The 27925-nt window shown below is 37.8% G+C and overlaps 1 protein-coding gene across 6 annotated transcripts in view; it reads left to right on the forward strand.

The window, feature by feature from the left end:
• Positions 1-27925, forward strand: part of MDFIC (MyoD family inhibitor domain containing) — a 92651-nt gene that overhangs the window by 52641 nt on the left and 12085 nt on the right. For all 6 annotated transcript variants that reach the window (XM_058528682.1, XM_058528656.1, XM_058528670.1 and 3 more), the window contains one exon: positions 2745-3020. In XM_058528682.1, coding sequence (XP_058384665.1) covers positions 2745-3020 — 276 coding nt within the window. The remainder of the gene's footprint in view (positions 1-2744; positions 3021-27925) is intronic.

Consider the following 27925-nt stretch of genomic DNA (forward strand, 5'->3'; position numbering starts at 1 on the left):
TTGTCAAAAATATATACCAAGTCTTAGCTAGATCACGAATAATCAGTCCCTGTTACACATCATCAATGCCAGGTATAACTCATTGCTTTGCATGCAATACTTTTTCTAAGTTGAAGAGTTCTTAGTACTCAGATTTAATTTACATTTCGTAACTGTTCATAATCATAAATGGAAAAGATTAATTACAACAGTTTTAGATTTGGAAATTCCAGGAAATTATAAAATAGTAAAATTTTGACAATGAGTGATTTCTGTTGCTGCTGCTGTTTTTGCTGAAATACTATGATTGATAGCTTTGCTCAGGAGCTACACAATCATGGTAAATGTTGATTTTAATAATAATCTTGTGGGGCCGGCCCGGTAGCTTAGTGGTTAAGTGCACACGCTCCGCTACTGTTGGCCTGGGTTTGGATCCTGGCCGTGCACCAACGCACCGCTTCTCTGGCCATGGTGAGGCCGCGTCCCACATACAGCAGCTAGAAGGATGTGCAACTATGACATACAACTATCTGCTGGGGCTTTGGGGAAAAAAAGGAGGAGGATTGGCAGTGGATGTTAGCTCAGAGCCAGTCTTCCTCAGCAAAAAGAGGAGGATTAGCACGGATGTTAGCTCAAGGCTGATCTTCCTCACACACAAAAAAAAATTAAAAAAAAAAATAATAATCTTGTTACTTAACCAGTGTAAACAGATAACTTTTGGAGGGGATCAGGGTTCTTAGCTGCAAAAATTAGAATTCCTTTTGGCTGATTTAAATAGAAATAAATTTATTAGTAGCACAAAGACTCTCACAACAGTTACACAGCCAAGCATCGTGCCCATTCATTCAGTTGGACTTCTCTAATGAAAACCCCACTGCGGCACCATTGGCCCACTGGTCTGCTAGGAAGTGGACACCAGACGCTGCACCCCACTGCCAAGACCAACAAACACTTCTCCACTGTCTTTGCCAAGAGGCTCCACCTCCCTGGCGTGGCTGCTGTCTTGCAGTGGTCACTTCTGCATGTAAGGCATACTTCTGCTTGCTAGAACTTGGGTCACATACCTGCCCTCTAGCTGCAGAGCAGTCTAGGAAAGGGATAGAGAAACTTTATCAAAATCTGTGAGGGTGTTCAGAAATGCTGGGCAGCATAAATGATGACTAGTCACTCTGCTTGTTTTATGATTCGTTGTCCAAAAAATCAAATTAGTTTGTCCTTCCTTAGTGTCATACTCTTAAAACAGTCTCGTGTGTTTTTCTTTTAAGCTAAAAAGTTTTGCTTTTCATATATAGGCATTTAATACATCTGGAATTTTTTTGTGTGAGATATACATGCACTTACATGTGTGCACCCATCTATATTTGAAACTCTGCTGTTCCGTTGGTTTATATGTCTATGCCTGAACCAACACCATACTGCCTTAGTTACTGTAGTTTTTTAATAAAACTTTATATGTGGTAAGTCAAGTCCTACAACCATCTTTTTCTTCCTTAAAATTTCCATAGTGATTCTTAATTAGTCTTCTTTTGGATCAAACAAGCCTGTAGGAAATTTTATGGGAATTATACTAAATAAAGATATTGGGGAGAATTAAAGTATTACCAGAATTAACATATTTATTCTCTCTCCATTTATTAAGATTTTCTTTTATGTCCTTCAGTAGTGTTTTGTAATTTTTGCCATAAAATCTCCACCCATTTTTTCCTTGCTTAATTCCTAGATACTTGTAGGGTTTTTGTTAGTTGGCTTGTTTTTCTTTGTTATTATGAAGAGTTAATTTTTTATTGTATATTTACTAATTGGCTACTGTTGGCATATATAACTTTATTGATTTTAAAATGGTTGATTCTGTATCAGTCTTGCTAAATTCTTAGTTTTTCAGAATTTACAGTCTCTTAGATTTCCCATAGAACGTTCAAATTATGTACACATCTCAAAAATTTTGTTTCTTCCTTTCCAGGACTCAGCCCTGTTATTTCCTTTTTGTGTTTATTGCTTTCACCAGGACCTCCAGTGTAATGTTGCATAAGAGGGGAGGAGGTGGGCTTTCTTTTCTTGGCCCTGACCTAAATGTGAGCACTTTTAAAGTGTTGCCATTTAATTTTGGTAGATGTGTTTTAGCAGATTAAGGAAGTTCTCTTCTATTCCTAACTTTTCATAAATGGTTTATTTCAAAGTCAAATTAAACAATAAATATAGAAAAGGCTTTCTTCTCCAAGATTTAAGGTAGAATTAAAAAGAAAAACAACTATATTTCTCTCTGTTGTCTGCTTTGATACCTGAATTCATTGTTCTTCTTTTATCCCAAAAGATAATCGAGTAGTTTATCATTATCAAGGATATTGAGATAATACTGCTGTGTCTCTAGAATCCAAAAGAGGATCTGGTACACAGAAAACAATATTTGCTGTTGAATGAGTGTTAAATTACTTTTTCAGAATTCTAGCTTAAATTTTTTAAAAGACAAAACAAAACAAAATACTTTTTCTGTGGTCTTTTTATAATGCCTTGTGTCAAGTTACCCTTGATGACCCACTCCCACTTTCCCTTTTGGTAATTATGCTTTCTCTATGGTTATTTGTTATTTATGTTTTGTTATATTGTATATTATGTTTATTGTTATTATGTCCATGTTATTAGTATTTTCCTTTTTTTCTCTTCATTTTTAGTATCATAGGTAAAGTCTGTTACTGAATGTATTTTGATTATTTTCAAATATTAACTTCTTTTTTAACCAGATAAACTTTTCCTGTTTTTAAACTTAGCCCAACCTCAGCGCTTGCCTCAGCTTCAAACTTCAGCACAGGAACTGGGTGAGGAGGAAATAGGCAAGATAAAGAATGGCCATACGAGTCTGAGCAATGGAAATGGAATTCACCACGGGGCCAAACATGGATCTGCAGAGAATCGAAGACTTTCAGCGCCTGTTTCTCAAAAAATGCATAGAAAAATTCAGTCCAGCTTGTCTGTAAACAGCGATATCAGTAAGAAGAGTAAAGTAAATGCTGTCTTTTCCCAAAAGACAGGCTCTTCACCTGAAGGTAATTTTGAGATATACACGTTTTACTTGACCAGATGGACAATCAGATTCACTGGTAACTATTTGATCACGCAAAAATAAATGAAGAATCTTGCTTATCCTTCAGACAAATAGTGATTTTGGTAAAATGCAACTTAACTTCCCCAAAGGAAAGGACAGGCTAGGAAAGGAAGCATTGGCAGCTGACACCCTGCTTTTAGATTATTGTCTTCTAGACTAAATAGTCATTACTTTAAATATAACTGCTCTACTTCTTTTTTTTAATACCACATTTAAAAATATGAATACAACGTTTTGGTGGCATATGAATGTATGAGTGTTTTCTCTGTCCCTGATTCAATATGTTATTCTATGGTTCAGAGATAAAATTACCTGCTTGTATTTTTGTCTTGCAAATCAGTTCTTAAATATGCAAAACTAAAACCAGAAGAAGGTTCGGTAATTTTCATGGTCTTGCCAGAGAGCAGGTCAGGTGGTTGTTGATTGACTGATGAGAGAATCTTCCAGGCACCAGTGCCTCCACCATCTTGCCCCACTGCCACCCCAGCCCACTCCAGGCTCACTGTGGTCTCGCCATTAGCTCCTCTCAGGAATGAGTTATTACCTCTTCAGTTTGGCCTCATCCTGCCCTTGGCCAGGTTAAAGTCAGGTTAAATACTATGAACCTGAGAAAGTTTTTCTTTATTATAACACAAACCCATGTGATGACAATGGGTTTATAACCTGCAGCCTCCTTTTATAAAAATGGCTTGCCGTATTATATTAAAAAAGGAGTAGTCTCCCCCTATGTTTAAGGTCCCAAATTTCTTCCAGCATATCCACATTCCTCTGCTTTTCCTCCTTCCCACCTTTAGCAGTTTTTGGGCATCAAAAACCTCAAATATTCTATCTGATATATATATTTTTTCTTATTCTCTTTACTTTTCTATTTTAATTACCATGAAATCTTAAATAAGGGAAATTCTGTGGGTGCCTCTATGAAGTTGGCCATGCTTATTCATAGCAATAAATTGAGTTGTAAATAGGAAATTGTGTTGAGAGTTACTGGTAATGAGTGGGAGAAAGGATATTACATTTTGGCTACAGGTGTCTCAAACTCAGCTGAGGTAAAGTGTTACGTTGATCAAATGATATGATAATAAATGGTCTGCATAGTTCCAGGTCAGTGACACTACTTTCCAAACTAATTAGATTGAAAGGGACATGATTGACACTTTAAAATGAGTTTGACATGTAAGCTGCATGGTCATCTCTGAAGCATAGGTAGGCTGTTAACTAAACTGGCTCTCCAAGGAGTTGAGAAGGCAATGCAATTTTCTTTAGAGGATCTTTGCTTCTAGGTGATTGGGTGAAATAATTGAATGCAATTGAAATCTACTTGTTTTATACATTTGAATTTACTTATTATGCCCCTAACCTCTCATTTTCAATTTAATATTTACTTATTTTAAAGAATGGTAACATTTGTATATCAATCCAATGTGAAATAGCTTATGGAACTTTTATAAAATTTTTATTATTTGCTTATTTTTAATATCATGTCTGAATTTATTTCTAATGTAACATATGAGGGAAAAGGGAAATCAATAGTATTTAAATGAAATATGGTTCTATTCTCCCCCTTACTCTCCCCTCCTCCTCCCTTTTCCCCTCCTTCTTCATCTCCCCCTCTCACACACACACTCACACTTATGGCCCACCACAAAGATGTGGATAAGGGAAGTCCCCTATAATCCTGATCTGCTCACAAAATCTATTCTAGATTGGGTTGGGGGCAGGAGGAGTATGAAACACAAATGAACATGACTAAATATATTGTACAATGTCCTCCATAACTTTGCTGTTAGACCGTAGAATTTAGCCAATTGTAGGTTCATTTTACTGTGATTACTTAAATCTAGATGAAAATTCCATTGTCCTAGTTCATATATTCTCAAGGTTAGATGTCTTCATGCTTTTTGCTGCTATTTAAGGTTGTGCCCTAAAATCGTTGTTTCTTCTGACTTTGAATTTTTTTTTTCTTGTGAGGAAGATTAACCCTGAGCTAGCATCTGTTGCCAATCCTCCTCTTTTTTGCTGAAGAAGATTGGCCCTGGGCTAACATCCATGCCCATCTTCCTCTGCTTTATATGGGACGCCGCCACAGCATAGCTTGATAAGTGATGTGTCGGTGCGCACCTGGGATCCGAAACTTGTGAACCCTGGGCCGCCAAAGCGGAGCATGCAAACATAACTGCTATGCCACCAGGCTGGCCCCTGACTTTGAATTTTGAAGTTAAGTTTATTCTCTGTCAATGTGCTGTAGTTAAAGGAACAAACAAGCATAGAACTGGTAGATGGCAAATTAAAAGGGAAAGCTTCTCAGCTCTGCCACCAGCTAGCTGGGGGACTTGGGTTTCTGTGGGGATGCTTTTTCTATAAAACGGTTCGGATTATAGATTTTCAGAGTCAGGTTTGGTTCCAAGATTCTGTGACGCTGTCTTTACAGCAAAGCTGCTTCACTCTCAGGACAGGTGTCTTGCTGTACAGAACATGTGATCCTTGGTTGAGCGGAAATCTGAAACTGAGTAGAACGGGGCAACAGCAGAAATGGTTGTGACGAACAGGGACAACATCTGGATTTCAGGAGCCCTACATTTCAGAGCAGTAGGTCTTGAACAGGCTTGATTTGTGACACTAATAAAAATGGATAGAAATTATTTTTAAAAAAGCAATAACAATGGGGGCATTTAATAGCTAGACTTTTCTCAAAAGTTTTGTGTTTTTCTTTTTGTTTCACGTTTTTCTTACATCTTCATCATCTATGCTTCTTCTTCTTATGGCAGAATGAGCCAACGAGTAGTAAAATAGTGTTCACTGAAAATTTGACCTCCAAAACAGCTAGCCATGCCCAGTTGGACAATATTTGTCTTTTCTGGATAAATGATGCTTATGGTTATGATTTTTGTATTATGCATAAATAATATGACAACTAGAGGGGCAGTTTTCTGGTTCAGATGATGGAATTAAATGTTTAACTATATCATAGTGCTTTGTGTTAAGAGCACTAAGGGCTTCTTTGCTGACCAAGTTTGGAAAATACTGCTAGATGTGGGCCCTTTGCTTATACAGAGGTAAGGATTGACCCATCCACATAATTGAGTCAGTGGGTTGGTGAAATCTTTTAATATGTTTTTAACTGTGGATTACATAAGGCCTGAGTGCAAACGGACATGTTCTCCATCCGATTCTCTTTTTAAAGCTATGTTGATTCATGTGGTTAGTTCTGTGAATTCATTCTGTGTACCAGTTACTGTCTCTACGTGCTTCACTCCCTTGAACTCATGTAATCCTCTCAACAGCTCTGTAATTCTATGAACTATATGTAATTATCTAATTATAAATGAGGAAACTGAGGCACAGAGAGGTTACGTGAACCCACCAAAGTCAATTGGTACATGATAGAATTGAGATTCAAACCCAGACATTCTGGCTCCACTATAGACATTCTATGCTCCTAACCACTGTGATATTTTGCCTTATCAAAGTCCTCTGAGAAAAAGATAATTCACTGGCCATTCCAACATGATATTGGATGTTGATGGCATTACAGCTGTAGGTCAGGCAGGGAACATTTTATTAGTATAGATTTGCCTTCTTGAAGCCCTTCCTACTAAAATTTTAAAAACAGTTTTTACACCTATGCCCTGTGTTCGTTTTCCTTCCCTACTTGGGAAGGAAATATTGGACTATAAATTACTGAAGAGTCTGGACTGGGTCTGAGTCAATTTTTTTTCTTTTTTTAATTTACAGCGTTGACCAGTACAATAGCTTTATAGAGTTTCCCACGAGTTAGTAAGTGATAAAATGTTTTATTCTAAACCACTTCACCCTGCTCTTCCTTGAAACTAGCACTGGAAAATAAAATATGTGCTTATATTCATTTAAACAATGTTCTTTTAAAAAGTTCCTTTTATACATCAGATGAAAAAAAATACCCATGTGGGAAAATATTATACATTTTATTTGAAGGCATTAAATTAGTAGATTTCTACTTGTTTTGTATAATTAAATATTTTCATACATACTTTAATTTTCTGATTGCATCACCCTGGTGGAGAGTTTTAAGACTAAATGTTTAAGATTCTTGACCTTTGAAATAATTATAGTATAATTTAGTATCATATAATATTCAAATTGCCAAGGGTTTTCATTAGACTCTAAGACACTTTTCTTATTATAGGAATGGTAAATTCTAACACACTTTAGGTGTGCCAGTTGCTGCTGGTTATTTCTGTAAAAATTAAGTTTCAACAAAAATATTTTTAGAAGAGATTTTAGACTTTTTAGACATATTTGATAGTTATTTTATACTTCATATTGATATTATAGATCTAGTATTTATAGAGAAATGCATATCCAGTCCAGCAGCTCATTGAGTATAAATGCTGAACGAGAGTCAGGAGCACTGTGTACATCGCAGTATCTGGGATCAGTCTCATTTTTAATCACACAGAGGCAGTATACCCTAGTGATTAGAGCACAGACTCTGAAACCAGTCTGCTTGGGTGCAGATATTAGCTTTCCCACTGACTGGTGGTGTGTCCTTGGCTTGGGTTTCTTAACCTCTTTGTGTCTCAGTGTCTTGTCTATAAAATGGGGATATCATTAGTACCTATGTCATAGGATTGTTGTGAAGAGCAGTTGAGTTGATGTTGCATTTAGTTGAGCTAGAGGACAGCCTGGCCCAGATGAAACATTTGATAAGTGTTAGCTGCTATTATCATCATTATTATTAAGGAGCACACAGAGAGAGGTCGGGAATGTCGGCTTCCTGGAGAAGGCAATGCCTGGATGAGGACCTGAAAGATAAGGTGAGGTTACGGAGTTGAGGGTTGAGGGAGGCATTCAAGGCTGAAGGGGACTTATGAATTAATCTGTTCTGTTCAGAGAACCATAATCAGTTTGTTGTTGCTGAGAAAGATGAATTAGGGGAGATAAGACTGGAAGGGTGAGAAAGGACCAGTTCATGGGCAGCCTGGATCCCCTGTGCTTCTGAAGCTATATAGCCAGACAGATATGACTTCTCTGAAGGACATCATTTATAGCCAGTATATATTTCTTTGGAACATTTTATTTCCTTTTTCCCCATAATGCAGAAATTCCATGCTTGCAATTATGTAAAGCCAGGATGCCTTCTTACCTGTGATAAAAACTGCTATATATTAAACACTTGCACTCTGATTTCCTTTACAGTCTTTTTGCACTTTGTAAGGAACTATTACCATAGAGAAAATGATGAATTGGTTTTAGACTTGTTGAGCTTGGGATGCTAACAAGCTCTTTAGGCAGCCTCGGACCTATGGATGGACTTAAGCCCAGTCCTCTGGTTTTGCTGGTTCTCTCTGCTTCCCTTTCTTTAAACTATTCTCTTGGCTTCTTACCTCTATGACCTTTCTCTGTCTGCCTTGTAGACTCCTCTTCCTCCTCATTTCAGTGTATTTCCCCTTGCATTCATAGTTTAGCAGTTTTTCACTACATACCGTAGGGACAGGGCGTCATACCCTCAGTAGGAGGAATACAGCCATGACTCTGAGAAACAGTCTGGGTGGGGCACACAGCCTTCAAAAGGGATGTAGTGCAACTAAGCACGACAGTTTGAAAGGCCCACTAGGTGATTCAGAAATGTCCCGCCCCCTCCTTCCTTGAGAATCACTAGTAAACTGGTAAAAATATCTTTTCTTTGGAACTTGAGGGTATTATGTTAAATGAGATAAGCCAGACAGAGAAAGACAAACACCGTATGATTTCACTCATACATGGAAGGTAAACAAACACACGGACAAAGAGAACAGATTAGTGATTACCAGAGGGGAAGGGGATTGGGGGTGGGCATAACAGGTAAAAGGGCACATATATATGGTGACTGACAAACAATAATGTACAACTGAAATTTCACAATGTTGTAATGTATTATAACATCAATTAAAAAAAAAGAATCTTTCCTTGACCCCACTACTTCCCTTCTCTCTTCATCATCTGCAAACCTTGACCTAACTCTTTGCACTTGAAATTATACATCACTGTAATGCTTAGAGGCCCCTGCACACAAGGTTAAGTGACACAGCTGAATGCCTTTGCTTCTTCTCTCCCCTCAGCCTGGAATGTTCTCATAACTTTCTTTGCCTTCTTGACCTCTGCACATTTTTTTCAGAACTAAACTCAGGCATCATCTCCTGATGCCCCAATTTTGGGCAAATCGCCCCCCTTTGGGTCCCTACAGTAGCCTCCGCATACAAAATGATACTGAAGTTTATGTGTTTTACCGTCTATCTTCCTGCACCAAAATGTAATCTCATTGAAGGCAAAGACTTGGTCTTATTCATCTTTTAATTTCCAGCACACAGCCCAGTGCCTGGCTTGTATTAAGTATTCAGTAAATGTTGAGGCAAGTAAGGAATGTAAACTGGAGAACATAGATACTTATTCATTAACATTTGTAGACATTGTGCTTGAAACCTCAGGAATGGCTGAAATCCTCAAGGGAGAGAATGTGGAGAGATAAAAGGGACTGCAAATCTTTGAGCTGAAAGAAAGGCAAAAGAAACTTAGCTGAGGCAGAATTGGAACTCAGAACTCTTGCCTCACAACTCCATCAGTTTTCTCATTATTCTGTATGGTTTTCACTCAACTACATAGTCCTAAATCCAGAAAAAAAAATATTAGAAGGGTAAAATTGAAATTGAGTGGTTCATTCTTAGTTTTAGTATTTTTATAAAATCATATTCATTTTTTCCCCATAAAAACTCCTCAGTTTTGCCTGTAATCATAGAAGTATTAGTATTTTAATGGAAGGATAATAATAGGACTTTATGATATGACTGTAGTGTTATAATCTGTGCTTCCAGAAACAAATCTTCTGTGATTTTGGCAAGATATGTCACTGCATTCCTCAAAATACTTAATTTGCTTGGATGATGTTTTGTTTTGTTATGTTCTGGTTTTCTCAGGCACAGTGCCCTTCCATTCTGTGTCCGAATAATTGTGTGGGAGAAAGGTTTAGAATTCTGCTTTCCAATGCCATATTTGCCAGCCCACTGGAAAACAGAATTTTAATAAATTTTCCTGCTCAGCCAAAAAACTAAATGGCACAATTGTAATACAAAGAGAAGAGTGTGTGTATATGTGTGTGGAGGAGAGCAGGCATGATCAAAACAGACTATGTCAAAGTATAAATCATTCTGCATATATAAATCATTGCTTTTTATTTACTTGAAATATTTAATTAGCTGTTCTTAAAAAATTAAAATGATTATCTATCTAAAGTATTTATAAGTGGTAAGTATTATTTTAGGGCCAAAAGTAAATATTTAAATACACTTCCTTCAGAGTTTAGGAAAATAGATTAACTATATAATTTATGGTCTATAGTAAATTATTCTCATACCCATCCATTTGATGAGGAGCAAAGAAAAGATTTTACAATGTTCTGAAATATATATAATTTAACATTTGAAACATAGAGAAACCTCAAAATATGCCTCAGAGCACTTCTTTTATAATAGCTGACAGCTTTGCAGGCCATGTTAAAGAAGAGATAGATGCTATCAGCTATGTGTGGACTCCACCTTTGATTTTTTGGTTTTGTAGACAAGCTGTCTTAAGCTACTGCTCTAAAAATTTAAATTCTCACTTAGGAGATGAGTGGGGAGGAAATAAAACACTGGAGATACAGATAGATTGCCCAGGAAGCTTTGGGGTGTGCGGTGGGGGAGTGAAGAGACTATTTAGAAATCTAGCTTCAGAATAATAGGCTAAATAGAAAGAATGGAATAAATCTCATGACCCTATTAATATGCCAAGGTTTTAATTTTTTCTTTATACAGTGATAAAAACTTTAGGTGGTGCTTTTATCAGGTTAGACAGCAATAGATAGAGCAGCCAGGCTTCTCTAGGATGAAAATTTTTCAACTCTAAGAGTTGTGCCAAATGCGTGCAGCACAGAACCTGAAGGTTTTCAGGATTGAGTGTGGGGTCGCAGCCCAGCACTAAAGCTGAAGAGAACTGGGACAGCAGTGAGACATGGATCCTAAGCAAGACTGTAATTAATTGTCTAGTTCAATTAGTTGGGAAAATACATAGAAACTAGGAAATCATGAGGAATAGCTGAGTGTAGTTTGAGGCTGATCATGAGTTGAGTTTTAGACCTGATCAATTTCATATGATGATACACAATCCAAGAGCATTTGGAAATATACAACTGGAGCTTGAGAGAAGAAGTTAGAACCAAGCATACTAATTTATATTTGTTCTCATAGAGGGGATATTTGAAACCATGAATCTAGATGAGTTTTCTTAAGTAGAGATTTAAGAGAAAAGGTCAAATGGCTGAGAACTGAGTGACTCAGGAATCACTGGAAGCCAGCCAATTTGGTGGGATGGGAATCTGGGTTCAGCTTGCGCACTCAGGAGAAAATACCATGGAGAGTTCAGACTTTTCTCCAGAGGTGATGTCACATGGAGTCAGAGTTAGACCATGGCACTGATAAGATAGCCTACAGGAGAGGTCAGAGGGCAAAGAGAAGAGGAAGATTATTTGGCTGAGAGGAAACAGTAAGAAAGGTGAGAGAAGAAACACACTGGAGAGGGTGGTGTCATGGAGGCCAGGGAAAGAATGTTTTGAGAAGAGGACGAGAAGTGCGCCAGGTATTGCACCAGATGTTGTTGACAGCTTCAGTAGGGTGGGTACTGAAATAATTCTGTTGGGTTTAACAATGTGGATGTCATTTGTCGACCTAATTAAGAGCCATTTTCTTGGAGAAGCCAGAATGATGTGGATTGTGGAATGTGAGGAAAAACATTGATGACAATAGTTCTAGAAAGGCCAAAGTCCAGGTGTAAGTGTGGGTTGAGGGATGTTGTTTTGTTTTAAGATAGGAAAGATTTGAGTGTGTTTACATTTGAATGGAAAGGATCCAGGAGAGAGGGAAAGATTAAATGCATAAGGAGGTAATAATGAAACCTTCTTGACATGCCAGCATATAGTTTCTTTAGGATTTAGATAGGGAGTTCAATACACTGAATTATGTGAATGCACATCCATTATCAAAGCAAGAGAAGTGAGCAACCAGAGAAACATTTACTGAATTGTTAACCTAGATGACTCCACTCTGTATGGGTTGTATGGCTGATTAATCTTAGAAACCTTCTAAGTAACTTCTATGGAATGACTTGGTATGAGGAAATGTAACCTTTAAAATGATTCTAAAGCCTATCTCAAGTCCCCACTCCTACCTCATTCCAGGAGCATTAATTGCATTTGAATGGAAGGCATTGACAGGTTGGGCATTTATGATTCTGAGTTCCAAATTTCTGACTTTTCTGTTTTGGACTGCAAGTTAATGAAAGTTGATAGCTTCTTATACTTTAGATTGATAAGGCCCCTAGTTGAATTTAATCATAGCTTTTAAACATAGTATAAGATAAGCGAGGAAATAAAACACAACAAGTAAACAAGCAGTTAAAGAGTTAAAAGAAAAGTATAGGAAAGTTGAGCAAGGAAAGCACTGCATAATCCAGAAAAATAGAAGACAGCAGGTTAATTTTAAAATGTATTTAAAGTAAATTTAATGTGGCCTACTCTTCACTGAGTCACTATCAAAAGCAAAGGCTTGAAAAAGTTGAGACTCAACCTATAATAAATTGGAATTTTGATTTATTGTGATAGTCTTTTACACAGTGATTCTAATCATTTTTGGTTGATGGGCTTCTTTGAGAATCCAACAAAAGTTATGATTCTTTTCCTCAATTTTTAAGAGAGATGGTAACAAAATCCTGTTAGCCCTTGTGTTGTTCCTAGAAGTAAACAAAGATATTGCATACCTTCAAATGTCTTATTCTAAAATCAAATGTCTCTAAGAACTGAACAGTGAAAGGGGGAGCAGATAATGGGGATCCTAAAGAGCCATTGTGTAAGGGTTTTGATCTGAGTGAGATGGGAAGGTTTTGAGCAGATAACCGACATGATCTGACATCATTTGTAAGCACCACCTACCTTTTGTGCTGAAAATAGACTACAGGTACACAAGGGCCAGAGAAGGGAGGCCTACTGTGTGACTCTTGCAGTAATTCAGATGGGAGATGACTGGGTTGGATCAGGGTGGCAATGGTCAAGGTGATGAGATATTGTGTATGGATGTATTTAGAGGCAGGGTGATATTTACTGAAGGATGAGATTTCAGCATGAGAGAAAGACATGGGTTAAGGATGACTCTAAGTTTTTTGGCCTGAGCAGTTAAAGGTAGGGAGTTGCCACTAATGGAGATGGGAAGACTGTGAGAAGAACAGTGTTAGGTTCTTGGAGGAAGATCAGGAGTTTGGTTTTAGACATTTTGGATTTGAGATGCCCATTATCTATCCAAGTGGTAATGTGAAATAGGTGTCTGGATAGAGGAGTCTGGAGTTCAGAGGAATGGTCTGAAGCTCGAGATATGTTTTGTGAGTTATCAGGGTACAGAATGTTCATTGGATGGGATCACCTACGACTGGGGTTCTCAACTCTGGCACCTGGGTATTTGGAGTAAGAACTTCCGGGTAAAGGGAGTGGAAAAGTACATTACCACTCTGGGCTTTGCCCTCAGAGTTTCTAATTCAGTTGGAAGGGAGTGGGGCTAAGGCATCAGCATCTTTTAGAAGCTCTCCACGTGATTCTAATATGCATGCAGGATTAAGAACTACTGCCCAGGAAGGAGGTAAAGTTAAGTATTCTAAGAACTGAGCCCTGGACACTCCAATATGTAGAGGTCAGAAAATGAAGAGGAACCATGAAAAAAATGAGTATGAGTAACCAGTGATGGAGAAGGAACCAATAAAGAGGGACAGCTTGGAAACCAAATGAAGAAAGTGTTTCAAAATGGAGGCAGTGATCATGTGTCAAATGCAACTGAGTAGTCCAATAAGATGAAAGAAAAATGACCACTGACATTGTCTTGTAAAGGCCATTGGTGACCTTCATACTTTTGGTGTTCTGATGGGGAAAAAAGTTTGATTGAAGTGGGTTCTAGAGAGAACAAGAAGAGAAAGATTGAAGATTGCAAGTCTAGGCTACTCTGTTCAAGGAGTTTTCCTAAAGGAGAAGAGTGAAAGAGCTGTGAGATAAAGGAGGATGTTTTTATTTATTTATTTATTTTATTTATTTATTTTTTTGTGAGGAGGATCAGCCCTGAGCTAACATCCATGCCAATCCTCCTCTTTTTGCTCAGGAAGCCTGGCCCTGGGCCAACATCTGTGCCCATTCCCTCCACTTTATATGGGATGCCGCCACAGCATGGCTTGACAAGCAGTGCATCAGTGCGCGCCCAGGATCCGAACCCGGGCCGCTAGCAGCGGAGCGTGCGCACTCAATCGCTTCACCACGGGGCCAGCCCCGAAAGGAGGATGTTTTTAGAAATGGGATATATTGTTGAGTGTTGTTGGTAGTGAGCTAGTGGAGGGGAGATATTGATGATGCAGGAGAAGGATGTCTTTGAGTAGGCGAGAGGGAAGGAGATCCATTACAAAGTGCCCTATGCTGTAGTTATTGATATCTATATCTGCATCTTATCATCCATCTCAGATTTTACATCATTAGAAGAAAGTGTCCATGCTTTTATCTTTTATAGTGCCTGCTTTAGTGCAGTGCCTTACACATATGAGGCACTTTCTATTTTTTTAACTGGAGATCTTTCAAATGACTAGTAAGATTTGGCATAGTAGATTTACATAGTAGATTGGTAGTTTGGGAAACCTTCCATTTAAGAAAATATTTTATCATTTGGAATGATGTTAAATATGCTAAAAGTTTCCACTCATTTTAGAAAGATTTCAAAAAATTATTTCATAGTTACGATAATAGCACTAGACACTACATAATACTACAATTCTCAAAGGAGGAAGTTTATGGGAAGAGATACAGGATGTTTTGAATCTTCTAACAAAAACTGGCTGATGACTCATCAGTCTCTTGTAGTTTATGAAGTGTATACACAAGAAAAATAGTATCAGTATTGTTCATTAAATATAATTTTTGTCTTCAAATATTTGTGTGACCACTTAGAGTAAAACTTTCTCACATACAATAAATAAAAACATTTTCTTTAGATTTTGTATTTAACTTTAGCCTAAATTTTACCACTTTAGGTAAAGTGTTTTAACTTTTAAAAAATCAGTTCTATTTTGTAAGAGAGAAGTATAAAAATATTTAAACCGGTTGATAAACTGAAGAAAATATTGATGTGTAATTCACATCTTAATTCAAGTCCAAATGCCATGTGCTCTTTCCATTGACAATCTGGAGGAAAGAGAAAATTCAAAATTTTAAGCCCAACTGGATTATATTCATGTTCCTTTGTCTTTATCAAAACCATTTTGAGAAGACTATATTCCATGTTTTTATTGTTTGTTTGGTGCCTTCAGAAATGTGCTGTTTTTTTCCCTCAGTTTTATCACTACATTATTTCAGTTCCTTCCTTTGTGTGCCCCCCACCACTATCACTATATACTTGAAAGAGCTATTGTTTTACTGGCTAAATAGACACTAAAATGTTTGAGATAGAGAATTATAATATTGGAGGGTGGGAATTAACTTTGAACATGGAGTTTTTAAAAAAGAAGATTCTGAAGGAACAGGAACAGGGTGCCCTTCATGTCTGTGACTATGTCTGTTTTGTGCACTAGTCAGAGAAGCTTCCATCTTTGAAGATCTGGCCTGCCAAGCCCAGAGTTTTGGTGGTCTCATTTTGGTTATTATTCCAAAGTACGCCATCTGTATCTCTGTCCATCTGTCCCATCTGTCTGTCTATCTCTTTCTTCCCCTCTCTCCCTCATCTCTTTCCTCCCTCCTCTCATTTCTCTCTTTTTTCTTACTTTCTCTCTCTCCTCCCTTGATTCATTTCAGTTAGAAATTTTGCATGATTTCATTTAACAATTTATTGCAATTTAGAGGAACCCAAATAGCAGTGATTTGTGACATTTTCAATAATAACGTTTCTTAGCTTGTATATTTATGAGTATGGATACATAGCTTAAAAGAAATAGCTCCAAAATTCTTTAAGACCGGAGACTTTTTTTAACAATGATTTTTTTTTCTAGATTAAATTAGATTCTCATGCTATTTGAGTTGATTTCTTTTCTTTCAGAATACATAGTTTCTTCACTGTTTGGTTTTCTTAAATTACATTCTCAAATGACCCTGCCTGACTCCTAAAACTAATTGAAGTAACGTAGAAATACTAGCTTTCTTAGAAATGTTTTTACTAATTGTAATACTTGCATGTAGTGTTAAACTATTATAGTTTTGAGAAACTTTTATAATTAATTTCTATAATTCTCAACTAGTATAGTATAAAATAGGATAGAGGGGAGCTCATGGTATAAAGAAATAAAGTTTTATTTCTGAAAAACTCTTGCAAGGTGAAAATTTTTTTATATAGAAGGTTAAGTTGAATACACTAGGAAGCTATTTGAAAGATTTGCTTATGATCCTCCAGCTCAGAAGTTTTTAGCTTTGGGAGGAGTCCATGACTGTGACAAAGAAAACAAAAATCAACTTAGTTTCACTAACTTCTAAACTTTAAATGAAATTTAGCATTTCCTTCAATAAGAAATGTAGGCAGTAAATGTCATTGGCACTAGTAGTACCTGTGACTGTCACTGATATTTTCATATCATATTACAGTCGTTGCAGAAATCATCAAATAATTTTTGCTCATCGCTAGAATTCTAGTAGCTATCAAATCACCACTAGATCTTATTATTAATGTGTTAAAAAAGAAGCACATATTTATTCTACCTCAACTTTTAATATTATAACTATTTCAACATAATTGGTTGACTTTGAAATCTTTTGTATTTTATTTTACACATTTAAAATATTATGTCCATGGGATCCAAAAAAACAAGACTACCTGCTCAAGCCATCTTTGCATCCTAAGCATTCTTTGTAGTAAAAATAATTTATTTTGTAACATACTTGTTTTTTAAACTTACATTTCTGGGGCCGGCCCGGTGGCACAAGCAGTTAAGTGCGCGCGCTCTGCTGCGGCGGCCCGGGGTTTGCTGGTTCAGATCCTGGGCGCGCACTGACGCACCGCTTGGCAGGGCAGGCTGTGGCCGTGTCCTATATAAAATGGAGGAAGATGGGCACGGAAGTTAGTCCAGGGCCACTCTTCCTCAGCAAAAAAGAGGAGGATTGGCAGATGTTAGCACAGGGCTGATCTCCTCACCAAAAAAAAACGGCTGATCTCCTCACCAAAAAAAAAAAGACTCTAAACTTACATTTCTGTGTGCAGTTTTCATAATGCAGGGAACACAAATTTTTTTAAGTAGCTTTTTTTCTGCTTGTATTAAATTGTAATAAGAATAAAGGACGTACCCAAATTTCTACTTTAAAAAAACTATATCAGATAGTAAATGCCTAAGTAACTGTTGTTTTCAGGTTTACATTTTAATGACATACTTTTACCAAGGCATAGTCAACAATACCAAGACACAGAGGCCTGGAGAAAGTTAACTTCATGGTTTTGCATGCTACAATTTGGGTAATCTTAGCTTAACTCTCCATGAATAAGTATGGGAGGACACAATCAACGTCAACAACCTGGTGAAAAATTTGTTTCAGGGATCTCAGGCAAATCTTCGGAAGGGATTTTAATTGATATGCAACATAGTCTGGCCTCATGCCCTCTTCCCAGCACAGGGCCCTTGTAATTTGTACTGGCTCCCCTACTTCTTGTACACGTGACCGAAGGGAAAATAGAAGGTGGTAGACATCCTCTCAAGTGGATGTAGGAGGCAGTTAGAAGAATAAAAATGAATAATTATAAAACGGTTTGCTGAGGGAGATTAATCATATTCCCTATTTTGAAGGGGAAAAATATTCATACAAATAAGTAGTAGTTGTCTCCTAGAAGATTGAGAAATCCAGGAGTTTCAGGGAAATGGAAAGATAATTGAAAGAAAAGAGCAAAATGGATTAATATACTAGTTTTCCAAAGACATATTAAATCTGCCTAAATTTCTACTCTGACTTCTCTTGGGAAATCAAATTGGAGGAACTGGACCTCCTGGGGAATAATATCCCCATAACATAACATAATTTAAAGTTGACACTAGAAGTTGAAGTTTATTTTTTTCCGAATAATAATTATACTCAGTGAGGGATGCAGAAATTGTATCTTGGAATGATAGAAGAGTAATTATTTTAGAAAAAACTTTTCAACGTCTATGGTAGATATCTGCTAGATAATGTGTATTGTGGAGTGACAGGAGAAGTTAAAGTAAAACCAAAAGTAAACTTTGCCTCAGGCCATACAAATGAATTTCATCAAGCCAACGGGTATTTATTAAGGGTCTGCCCCGTGCCTAGGCCTGTGTACTAGATTCTGCAGAGCAGTCCCATCTTATTTTTTAATCTAATGCCTTTGACTATTTTTCTATTACTTTTAAAAAAATGTACTTTTAGTCACAAATAAGTATAAACATACTGGCTCTTGAACCCCGATTGATCATAATATCTATCAATATAGATATAAATGTATGTATTTATATCTTGCCTCCCATACATTTTCTTCCCTATCCAGATTTGGATCTCTTGATGAATCTCCTTCAATTCTGACATAGCTGCCTTCCAGAACCAAAACTCTAGATTGTCTGTCCTTTTACCTTCTGTCTATACCAAGGAGCTGAGCACTACTCAAGAAACCTTAACGTCTGTAAAAATTGCTATCACTACCCATGTGTGGTCTCAGGTCTTAACTGTTTTCTCAGAATCCCTCAGCAAGTCTTCTCTGTGTCCCTCATTCATTCAACAAATCATTATTCAGCTTGCCTTGTGGCAGGCACTCTTGGGTACTGGGATACAGCAGTGAACTGCACAGACAAGCAGACCTGCCCTCTCCCATTTTCCACAGTAGCTATTTCATCTTGTTACTACTCTCTTGAAACGAAGCCCTCCGAAACTTTCCCTCATTCTCTGTGGGGAGAAGGGACCACCCAGCATTTCCTCAGGGTCTCTCCCCCTTGGTCCCCTCCTACAAATTTACCTAACTCTGAACCTGTTTCTACCTCCCATTTCAAAGGAAGAGATGTCTCCCTTCCTGTTGTAGCAGCATCCTGTTACTGCACATCCTATCATCCACTCACCCCACTGAGTGGCTCTTTCCATATTCTTTTCTAACTCTCTTCCAGAGAACAGTAAACATATGCAAGTCTTTCCTATCTAACAGTGTATATATTGTGAGGGCCTGTAAGTGTTTGTGCATATCTCTTCCTCAATTCTGCATCCCTTTGTAGTTTTTCTTCAGGTTTCTCTTTCCCTTCACAGATTTCTTGAAAGGATATCTTCATTTGCCATCTCTCCTTCCTCATTGTTCAATCACTCCTCATCTCACTGCTATTCATGTCCATCCCTATCACATCACTGAAATTTCTCTGGCTAAATAGAGTATTTGACACAATCTCCTTGAAACATTTTTCTCTCTTGCTTCCATGGCACCTCCGTTTCCTGGAGTTTCTACTCCCCTGTTAAGTTCTCAATTTCCTCTGTCTACCTCTCTTCCTCAGTCCTTTCCTTAAATGCTGTTGTCCCCTTGCATCTCTTCTCTTTTCACTCAGTAAATTCTCCCTGGGCAACTTAATAATTTTAAACACTGTAAGAGTTTCAGCTACCTCTAACTCCCTAGCCCAGATCTAATTCTCTCTCAAGCTCCAGACCAGTGTCTTCAGCCATCTCTTGGACATCTTCATTTGAGTACCCTCAGACTTACCATGTCTTACATTCAAAATATTTTAAATCAAACTATTTCTCCTCCTGTATTTCTTCCTTGGTAAATGGCTCCAGCAAGAAACCAGGGAGTCACACTTGGCTCTTCTCTTCCCCTCATTGCCTCATCCAGTGTCTTATCAACTCCTGCTAATCCTACCTCCTTCATGTTCCTCAATGTCATCCTACCTGACCCCACCGATACCATATTATTATCACTGATGCTGTCCCTGCCTCCTCATTTCTGAAATGGAAAATTAAAGGCTTTCCACCTGGTTCTCCCTGCTCCAACGATTTTGAGCCACTTTAACTATGATATTCTTGCCTCTGTGGCTTTGCATAGCCTCTCCACTGCCTGAAACCACCTTTGCTTTCTCTTCACCTAACACATGCCGTCTGACCATCTGCTCCTGAGGCTTAGGTACCTTGGAGTCAACTTGTATTCAGCATTAACTAACTTTCCATTGTGCTTAGAATATTGTGTTAAACCTAGTAATGGCTCTGTTGAAGACCAAGAAAAGACCTTGAGCTAGACTTAAAAATCTACTCTTTATAGATAAGAGTAGATTATATCATCATAGAAACTTAGTGCTTGAAAAGAATTTGGAGATCATTTTCCCCTTCATTATATGCATATGGACGCTGAGTGAAATGATTTGTTCAAGGTCGCTTAGCCAATTAGCTTTTAGTTTTCAAGATCCTAATAGATAGGATAATACCTGGATTCTATGCCACTCATGAAGATAGCAGGGTGATCATAAATTGTAACATTTTTGTTTTTGTGCCCCCAAGAATGTTATTTCCTTCTTGCTAGCAGCCTCACTGAAACCAAACATACAAATAGCAACAAGCAACCACCACACAGACATTTAAGGCATTTCTTTGGGTAGTTCCGGCTTTGCCTGCCTGAATTGCCGCAGTAGGTAATGAGCTGTGACTCAGGAAAACCTCAGTTAGGGGGTGGCCTGATGAAGGGCAGAGGATTGGGAGGCAGCTAAGTAAGAGGGATTTTATTTTTATCTTCTTCTCCACAATTTGAAGTAATTTAGTGAGGCTCCAAAATTTCTGCTGTATGAGAAAACCAGGTTTATCTGCTTTTGTCAGTTTTAGAGTACTTAACAAACAATATGTTCATAGATTTTCTTGGCTCTGGAATTGTTTGTACACTAAATTAAGGTGGAGGTATTTATACTTATAATTTCAATGTCATGCTGTCCTGTTCATCTAAGGCTTAAAAAAAAAATCAAATGGTATTCATAGATAACACGGGTGGAGAGGCAGGGATGTGGAAAGAGTAACAATGCCATCACTGATTCACAAATTAATTCCATAAACAACAGGATTTACCTCCTGTGCACTGCTTTGAAATGTGCTGTAACTTTTTTGCTGTAACGTTTGCTGTAACATTTCACTCGGCTTGTACCTCTTCATCCTGCCTAGAGTGTCTGTCAGACCTCTGTGCCTCTTTGGTTGGGGCCTGGCTCTTCTGTCGTGACTGGGGAGCACATCCTGGGCCTTCTCAAGGCAAGGCTTCTCCTGCCTGTGTGAGGCCTGTACCTCCTGCTGGGGATGCTGTCCCTGCCTCCACAGGGGCCTGCAGGAACAGTCACTGCTGGGGCCTCTCAGCCCTGTGGAGTGCAGAGGTGCCCTTTGGACTCTTGCTAAGGAACATTCAAGTGCCTAGAGAGTTGTTATGCCTGATCCTAGCCCTGGGAATACTGTCAGCTCCTTCTTAGTGTGTTTATTTACTCCCACACTGTCATGAAGACCTTGTGTCACATGTAACCTGGCCAACTCTGTGGGATTCTATAATAGACTAATATCAGTGACTAAAAGCATCTGACCTGGGGAGTTTTGGTTCAAGACGGCGATGTTGGAGGATCCTGAACTCATCTCCTCCCATGGACATGCTGAATCTACAGCTACATGTGGAACAGTTTCTTCTGAGAAAAACTTAAAAACCAGCTGAGTGAATCCTACACGTCGGGAAAATGAGAAGAAACCCACATCAAAGTGGGTAGGAGAGGCTGAGAGACACAGTCTTGCTGTAAACTCCACCCCTGGCATGATGACCCACAGTCAGAAGGGAACTCAAAACCTGGAGCTTTTCCCTGAGGAGCAGAGGATTTGAACCCCACATCTGGCACCGCAACTTTTAGGACCTGAATCTGAGAGACAAGCCCCCAAAACATCTAGCTTTGAAAACTGACAGCGTTTGTGTCCATGAGACCCACAAGGTTATAGCAAACCGAGAACCTTAAAGGGCTTATAGCAAACTGAGACTCTTAAAAGGGCTCATGCCAGGGCCCAGCACAAAGGCAGCCAGTTGAGAGGTACCCAGACTTTATGTTATGTGAAAGAGGCTTATTTGCTTATCTTAAAGCATCAGCCTGAGGGCAAGCATCTAACTTAACACACATCTAGGAGCCTGCAAGGGTACTCTGAGGATGAAGGCTGACGGGCACCATCTTTATGCTCTTCCTTTGCCTCCCTCCAGCTTGCCCACTGTAATTCTCTCCAGAGACCTCCAAGGGCAGGTGCTATCTTTGTGCTCTCCCTCTGTCACCCTCCAGAGCACCAGTATCTCCCAGAGACAGCCTTGTACCCATGTCTGGTGTCCTGGTTTTTGTGGCTGCCACCCAGGGACACCACTTGATCACCTAGCTCTGACAGCCAGCAGGGCTTGTGTTCCTGGGTCCTATTGGACTGTAACACTGGAGAAACAGTTCTTGGCCAGCTATCATCCCCAGGGTACTGCACAGATAGCAGACTGAAACATACCCCAGTGTTTCTATGAAAGAGTCTTATTTGCTTGACCTGAGCTTCAGCCTTGGGCAGGCTTTGGGTTTGGCACACATCTAGGGGCCTACTGATGTGCACTCTGGGGACACAGGCCAGTGGACACCATCTTTGAGCTCTCCCTCTGCCTTACTCCAGGTCACTGACATCTCCTGGAAAGGAACTTATACACTCATCTGGTGCCTTGATTTTTGCAACTGCCACCCAGGGGACACCTCTTGATTGCCTGGCCATGGTGGCCAGCGGGACTTACGCTTGCAGTCCCACTGCCTACTTTGGAAGCCATACCCTCAGGCAGCAGCTTTTAATCAGCCTTAATCTAGATGCTGACTGAGATCCTCGCCTTTGGGACACTGACAGGTCTTGGCACATCTTTCAACTACTGGGAGCCACTAAAAATAAAATAGGCTGCTTGGACAATCAAAAGTTTGAGAGACAACCAAGAGCTAGGGTAGGGTTGAACAAAAAAGTTCATTTCCTATACAAGGCCACTCCTTCAAGGCTGGGAGAGATGGCTGTTTTATCTAATACATAGAAACCAACACAGAGAGTCAAGGAAAATGAAGAAATAGGAATATATTCCAAAAGAAAGAAGAAAGTAAAACCTAAGAAAAAATATTTAATTAAACAGAGAGAAGTGATCTATTTACCTGATAGAGAGTTCAAAATAATGGTCATAAAGATGCTCACTGAACTTGGGAGAAGAATGGAAGAACACAGGGAGAACTTCAACAATGACGTAGAAATATAAGAAAGTACCAAATTGAAGTCACAGAGCTGAAGAATAAAAAACTGAAATTTAAAATACACTACAGTCATGTGCTGCATAATGACATTTTCAGTCAATGACAGACCTCATATGCGATGGTGGTCACATAAAATTAGTACCATATAGCCTAGGTGTGTGGTAGGCTATACCATGTACGTTTGTGTAAGTACACTCTATGATGTTTGCACAGTGACAAAATTGCTCAGCAATGCATTTCTCAGAACATATTCTTGTTGTTAAGCAATGCATGACCATAGAGGGATTTAACAGCAGACTACATGAAGCAGGAGATCAGTGAAATTGAAGACAAGGCAGTGGAACTGACCCAATCAGAGCAGCAGAAAGAAAAAAGAATGAAAGAAAAAGTGAAGATAGCTTAAGAGACTTAAGAGACAACATCAAGTGAACCAACATTCATATTATAAGGGTCGCAGAAGGAGAAGAGAGCGAGACAGGGGCAGAAAACTTATTTGAAGAAATACTGGCTGAAAACTTCCCTAACCTGGGGAAGGAAGCAGATATCTAGATCCAGGAAGCCCAGAGACTTCCAAATAAGATGAACCCAAAGATACCTATACCAAGACATTAACTTTTCACATTTTAATTATAAAGACAAAGAGAGAATCTTAAAAGCAGCAAGAGAAAAACAACTTGTTATGTACAAGGAAACTCCTGTGAGACTATCAGATTTTTCAGCAGGAACTTTGCAGGCTAGAAGGGAGTGGTATGATGTATTCAAACTGCTGAAAGAAAAATACTTCTAACCAAGAATACTGTATCTGGCAAAGTTTTCATTCAGAATTGCAGGAGAGATAAAGAGTTTTTCAGACAAGCAAAAGCTAAAGGAGTTTATTACCACTAAGCAGGCCCTACAAGAAATGTGAAAGAACTTCTTTAAGCTGAAAAGAAAGGGTGCTAATTAGTAACAGGAAAACGTATGAAAGTATAAGTCTCACAGGTAAATATACAGTAAAATTCAGAATAATCTAATGTTGTAAATGTGGTGGATTAATCACTTATAAAGCTATTATGAAGGTTAAAAGACAAAATTAGCAAAAGTAACTATAACCACAATAAGTAGTTAAGGGATACACAAGATAAAAAGATGTAATGTGACATCAAAAACATAAAAAGGGGGCAGAGTAAAAATGTAGAGCTTTAGAATGTGTTCAAACTTAAGTTGTTATCAACTTAAAATAGACTGTTATAAATATAAATATTAAGTTGTTATCAACTTAAAATAGACTTGTTATGTAAGCCTCAGGGTAACCACAAAACAAAACCTATAGTCGATATGCAAAAGATAAAGAGAGAGGAATCTAAGCATACCACTACAGAAAATCATCAAGTCACAAAGGAAGAGAGCAAGAGAAGAAGAAAGGAACAGAGGAACTACAAAACAGCCAGAAAACAGTTAAAAAACGGCAATAAGTACATACCTATCAATAATTACTTTAAATGTAAATGGACTAAATTATCCAATTAAAAGACACAGAGTACTTGAATGAATTAAAAAATAAGACCCTATATGCTGCCTACAATAGACTTACTTCAGATGTAAGGACACACATAGACTGAAATTGAAGGGATGGAAACAGATATTCCATGCAAAGGGAAAACAAAAGAAGGCTAGAGTAGCTATACTGATATCAGACAAAACAAACTTTTAAGAGACAAAGAAGGTCAATATGTAGTGATAAAGGGGTCAGTCCAGCAAGAGGATGTAACATTGTAAATATTTATGCACCCAACATGGGAGCACCTAAATATATAAAGCAAATATTAACAGATGTAAAGGGAGAAATAGACAACAATACAATAATAGTAGGGGACTTTAATACCCCACTTTCATCAATGGCTAGATCATCCAGATAGAAAATCAATAAGGAAATATGGGCCTGAAACAACACATTAGACCAGATGAACTTAACAGATATGCACAGAACATTCCATCCTAAAGCAGCAGAATACACATTCTTCTCAAGTGTACATGGAACATTCTCTAGGATAGATCATATGTTAGGCCCAAAACAAGTCTTAATACGTTTAAGAAAATTCAAATCATATCAAGCATCTTTTCCAACCACAATGGTTTGAAACTAGAAATCAATTACAAGAAGAAAAAACGGGAAAATTCACAAATATGTGAAGATTAAACAACATGCTACTGAACAACCAATGAGGCAAAGAAGAAATCAAAAAAATACCTTGAGACAAATGAAAATGGAAATACAACATAGTAAAACATGAATTGCAGCAGAAACAGTTCTACAAGGGAAGTTCACAGTGATAAATGCCTACCTCAGGAAAGAAGAAAAATCTCAAATTTAACAACATAACTTTACACCTCAAGGAACTAGAAAAAGAACAATGAAGCCCAAAGTTAATAGAAGGAAATAAATAACAAAGATTAAGCAGAAATTAATGAAATAGGGACTAAAAAGACAATAGAAAACATCAATGAAACTAACAGCTGGTTCTTTGAAAAGATAAATAAAATTGACAAAGCTTTAGCTAGACTCGTCAGGAAAAAAAAAAAAAGACAAGAGGACTCAAAATCAGAAATGAAAGAGGCGACACTACAGCTGATATCACAGAAATACAAAGGATCATAAGAGACTACTATGAACAATTATACATCAACAAACTTGACAACCTAGAAGAAATAGATCAATTCCTAGAAACATACAACCTACGAAGACTGAATCATGAAGAAATAGCAAATTTGAACAGACCAATTACTAGTAAGGAGATTGAATCAGTAACCAAAAACCTCCCGACAAACTAAAAGCAGGACTAGAAAGCTTCACTGATGAATTCTACCAAACATTTAACAAAGAATTAACATCAATCCTTCTCAAACTCTTCCAAAAAAATCAAAGAGGAGGGAACACTTCCAAACTCATTTTATGAAGCCAGCATCACCCTGATACCAAAACAGACACAAGGATGCCACAAGAAAAGAAAATTACAGGCCAGTATCCCTGATGAACATAGATGCAAAAATTCTCAACAAAATATTAGCAAATCAAAATCAACAATTCTTTTAAAGGATCATACTCCATGATCAAGTGGGATTTATTTCAAGGATGCAGGGATGGTTCAACATCCACAAATCAATTAATATGATATACCACCTTAAGAAAGGGGAGGATAAAAATCATGATCATCTCAATAGATGCAGAAAAAGCGTTTGAAAAAATTCAACATTTATGATAAAACTCTCAACAGTGTGTGTGTAGAGGGAACATACCTCTACATAATAAAGGCCATATATGATAAACCCACAGCTAACATCATACTCAATGGTGAAAAGCTGAAAGCTTTTCCTCTAAGATCAGGAAGGAGACAAGGATGCCTGCTCTGACAACTTTTATTCAACATAGTATTGGAAGTCCTAGTCAGAGCAATTAGGCAAGAAAAATAAATAGAAGGCATCCAATTTGAAAAGAGAAATAAAACTGTCACTATTTGCAGATGACATGATATTATGTATAGGAAATTCTAAAGACTCCTCCAAAAACCTGTTAGAGCTACTAAACAAAGTTAGTCAAGTTGCAGCATCCAAAATCAATATTAAAAAATCTGTTGCATTTCTATGCACTAATAACGAACTATCAGAAAGAGAAATTAAGAAAACAATCCTATTTACAATTGCATCAAAAAGAATAAAATATCTAGGAATAAATTTAACCAAGGAAGTGAAAGACCTGTACATTAAAAACTATAAGACATTGATGAAAGAAATTTAAGATGACACAAATAAATGGGAAGATATTCTGTGCTCATGGATTAGAAAAATATTGCTAAAATGTCCATAGTACCCAAAGCAATCTACAGATTCAATGCAGTTTCTATCAAAATTCCACTGTCATTTTTCACACTAATAGAACATGCAATCCCAAAATCTGTATGGAACCACAAAAGACTCCAAATAACCAAAGTAATTACGAGAAAGAAGAACAAAGCTGGAGGCATAATACTCTCTGATTTCAAACTACATTATGAAGCTATAGTAATCAAAACAGTATGGTATTGGCAGAAAAACAGACACATTGATCCATGGAACAGAATTGAGTGCCCAGAAATAAACCTACACGTATATGGTCAATTAATTTATGACAAAGGAACCAAGAATATACAGTGGGGAAAAGACAGTCTCTTCAATAAATGATGTTAGGAAAACTGGACAGCTACATGCAAGAGAATGAAACTGGACCTGTGTCTTACACCATACACAAAAGTTAACTCAAAATAGATTGAATGTAAGACCTGAGACCATAAAACTCCTAAAGAAAACATAGGCAATAAGCTCCTTTTCATCCGTCTTGGTGATGATTTTTTGGACTTGACACCAAAATCAAAAGCAACAAAAGCAAAAATAAACAAGTGGGACTACATGAAACTAAAAAGCTTCTGCACAGCACAGAAAACCACCAGTAAAATCAAAAGGCAACCTACTGAATGAGAGAAAATATTTGTAATCATGTATCTGATAAGGGGTGAATATCCAAAATATGTAAAGAACTCATACAACTCAGTAGCAAAAAAACACAATCCA

The sequence above is a fragment of the Diceros bicornis genome, chromosome 3, assembly GCF_020826845.1.
Source record: "Diceros bicornis minor isolate mBicDic1 chromosome 3, mDicBic1.mat.cur, whole genome shotgun sequence".
In the NCBI taxonomy this organism is placed as follows: domain Eukaryota; kingdom Metazoa; phylum Chordata; class Mammalia; order Perissodactyla; family Rhinocerotidae; genus Diceros; species Diceros bicornis.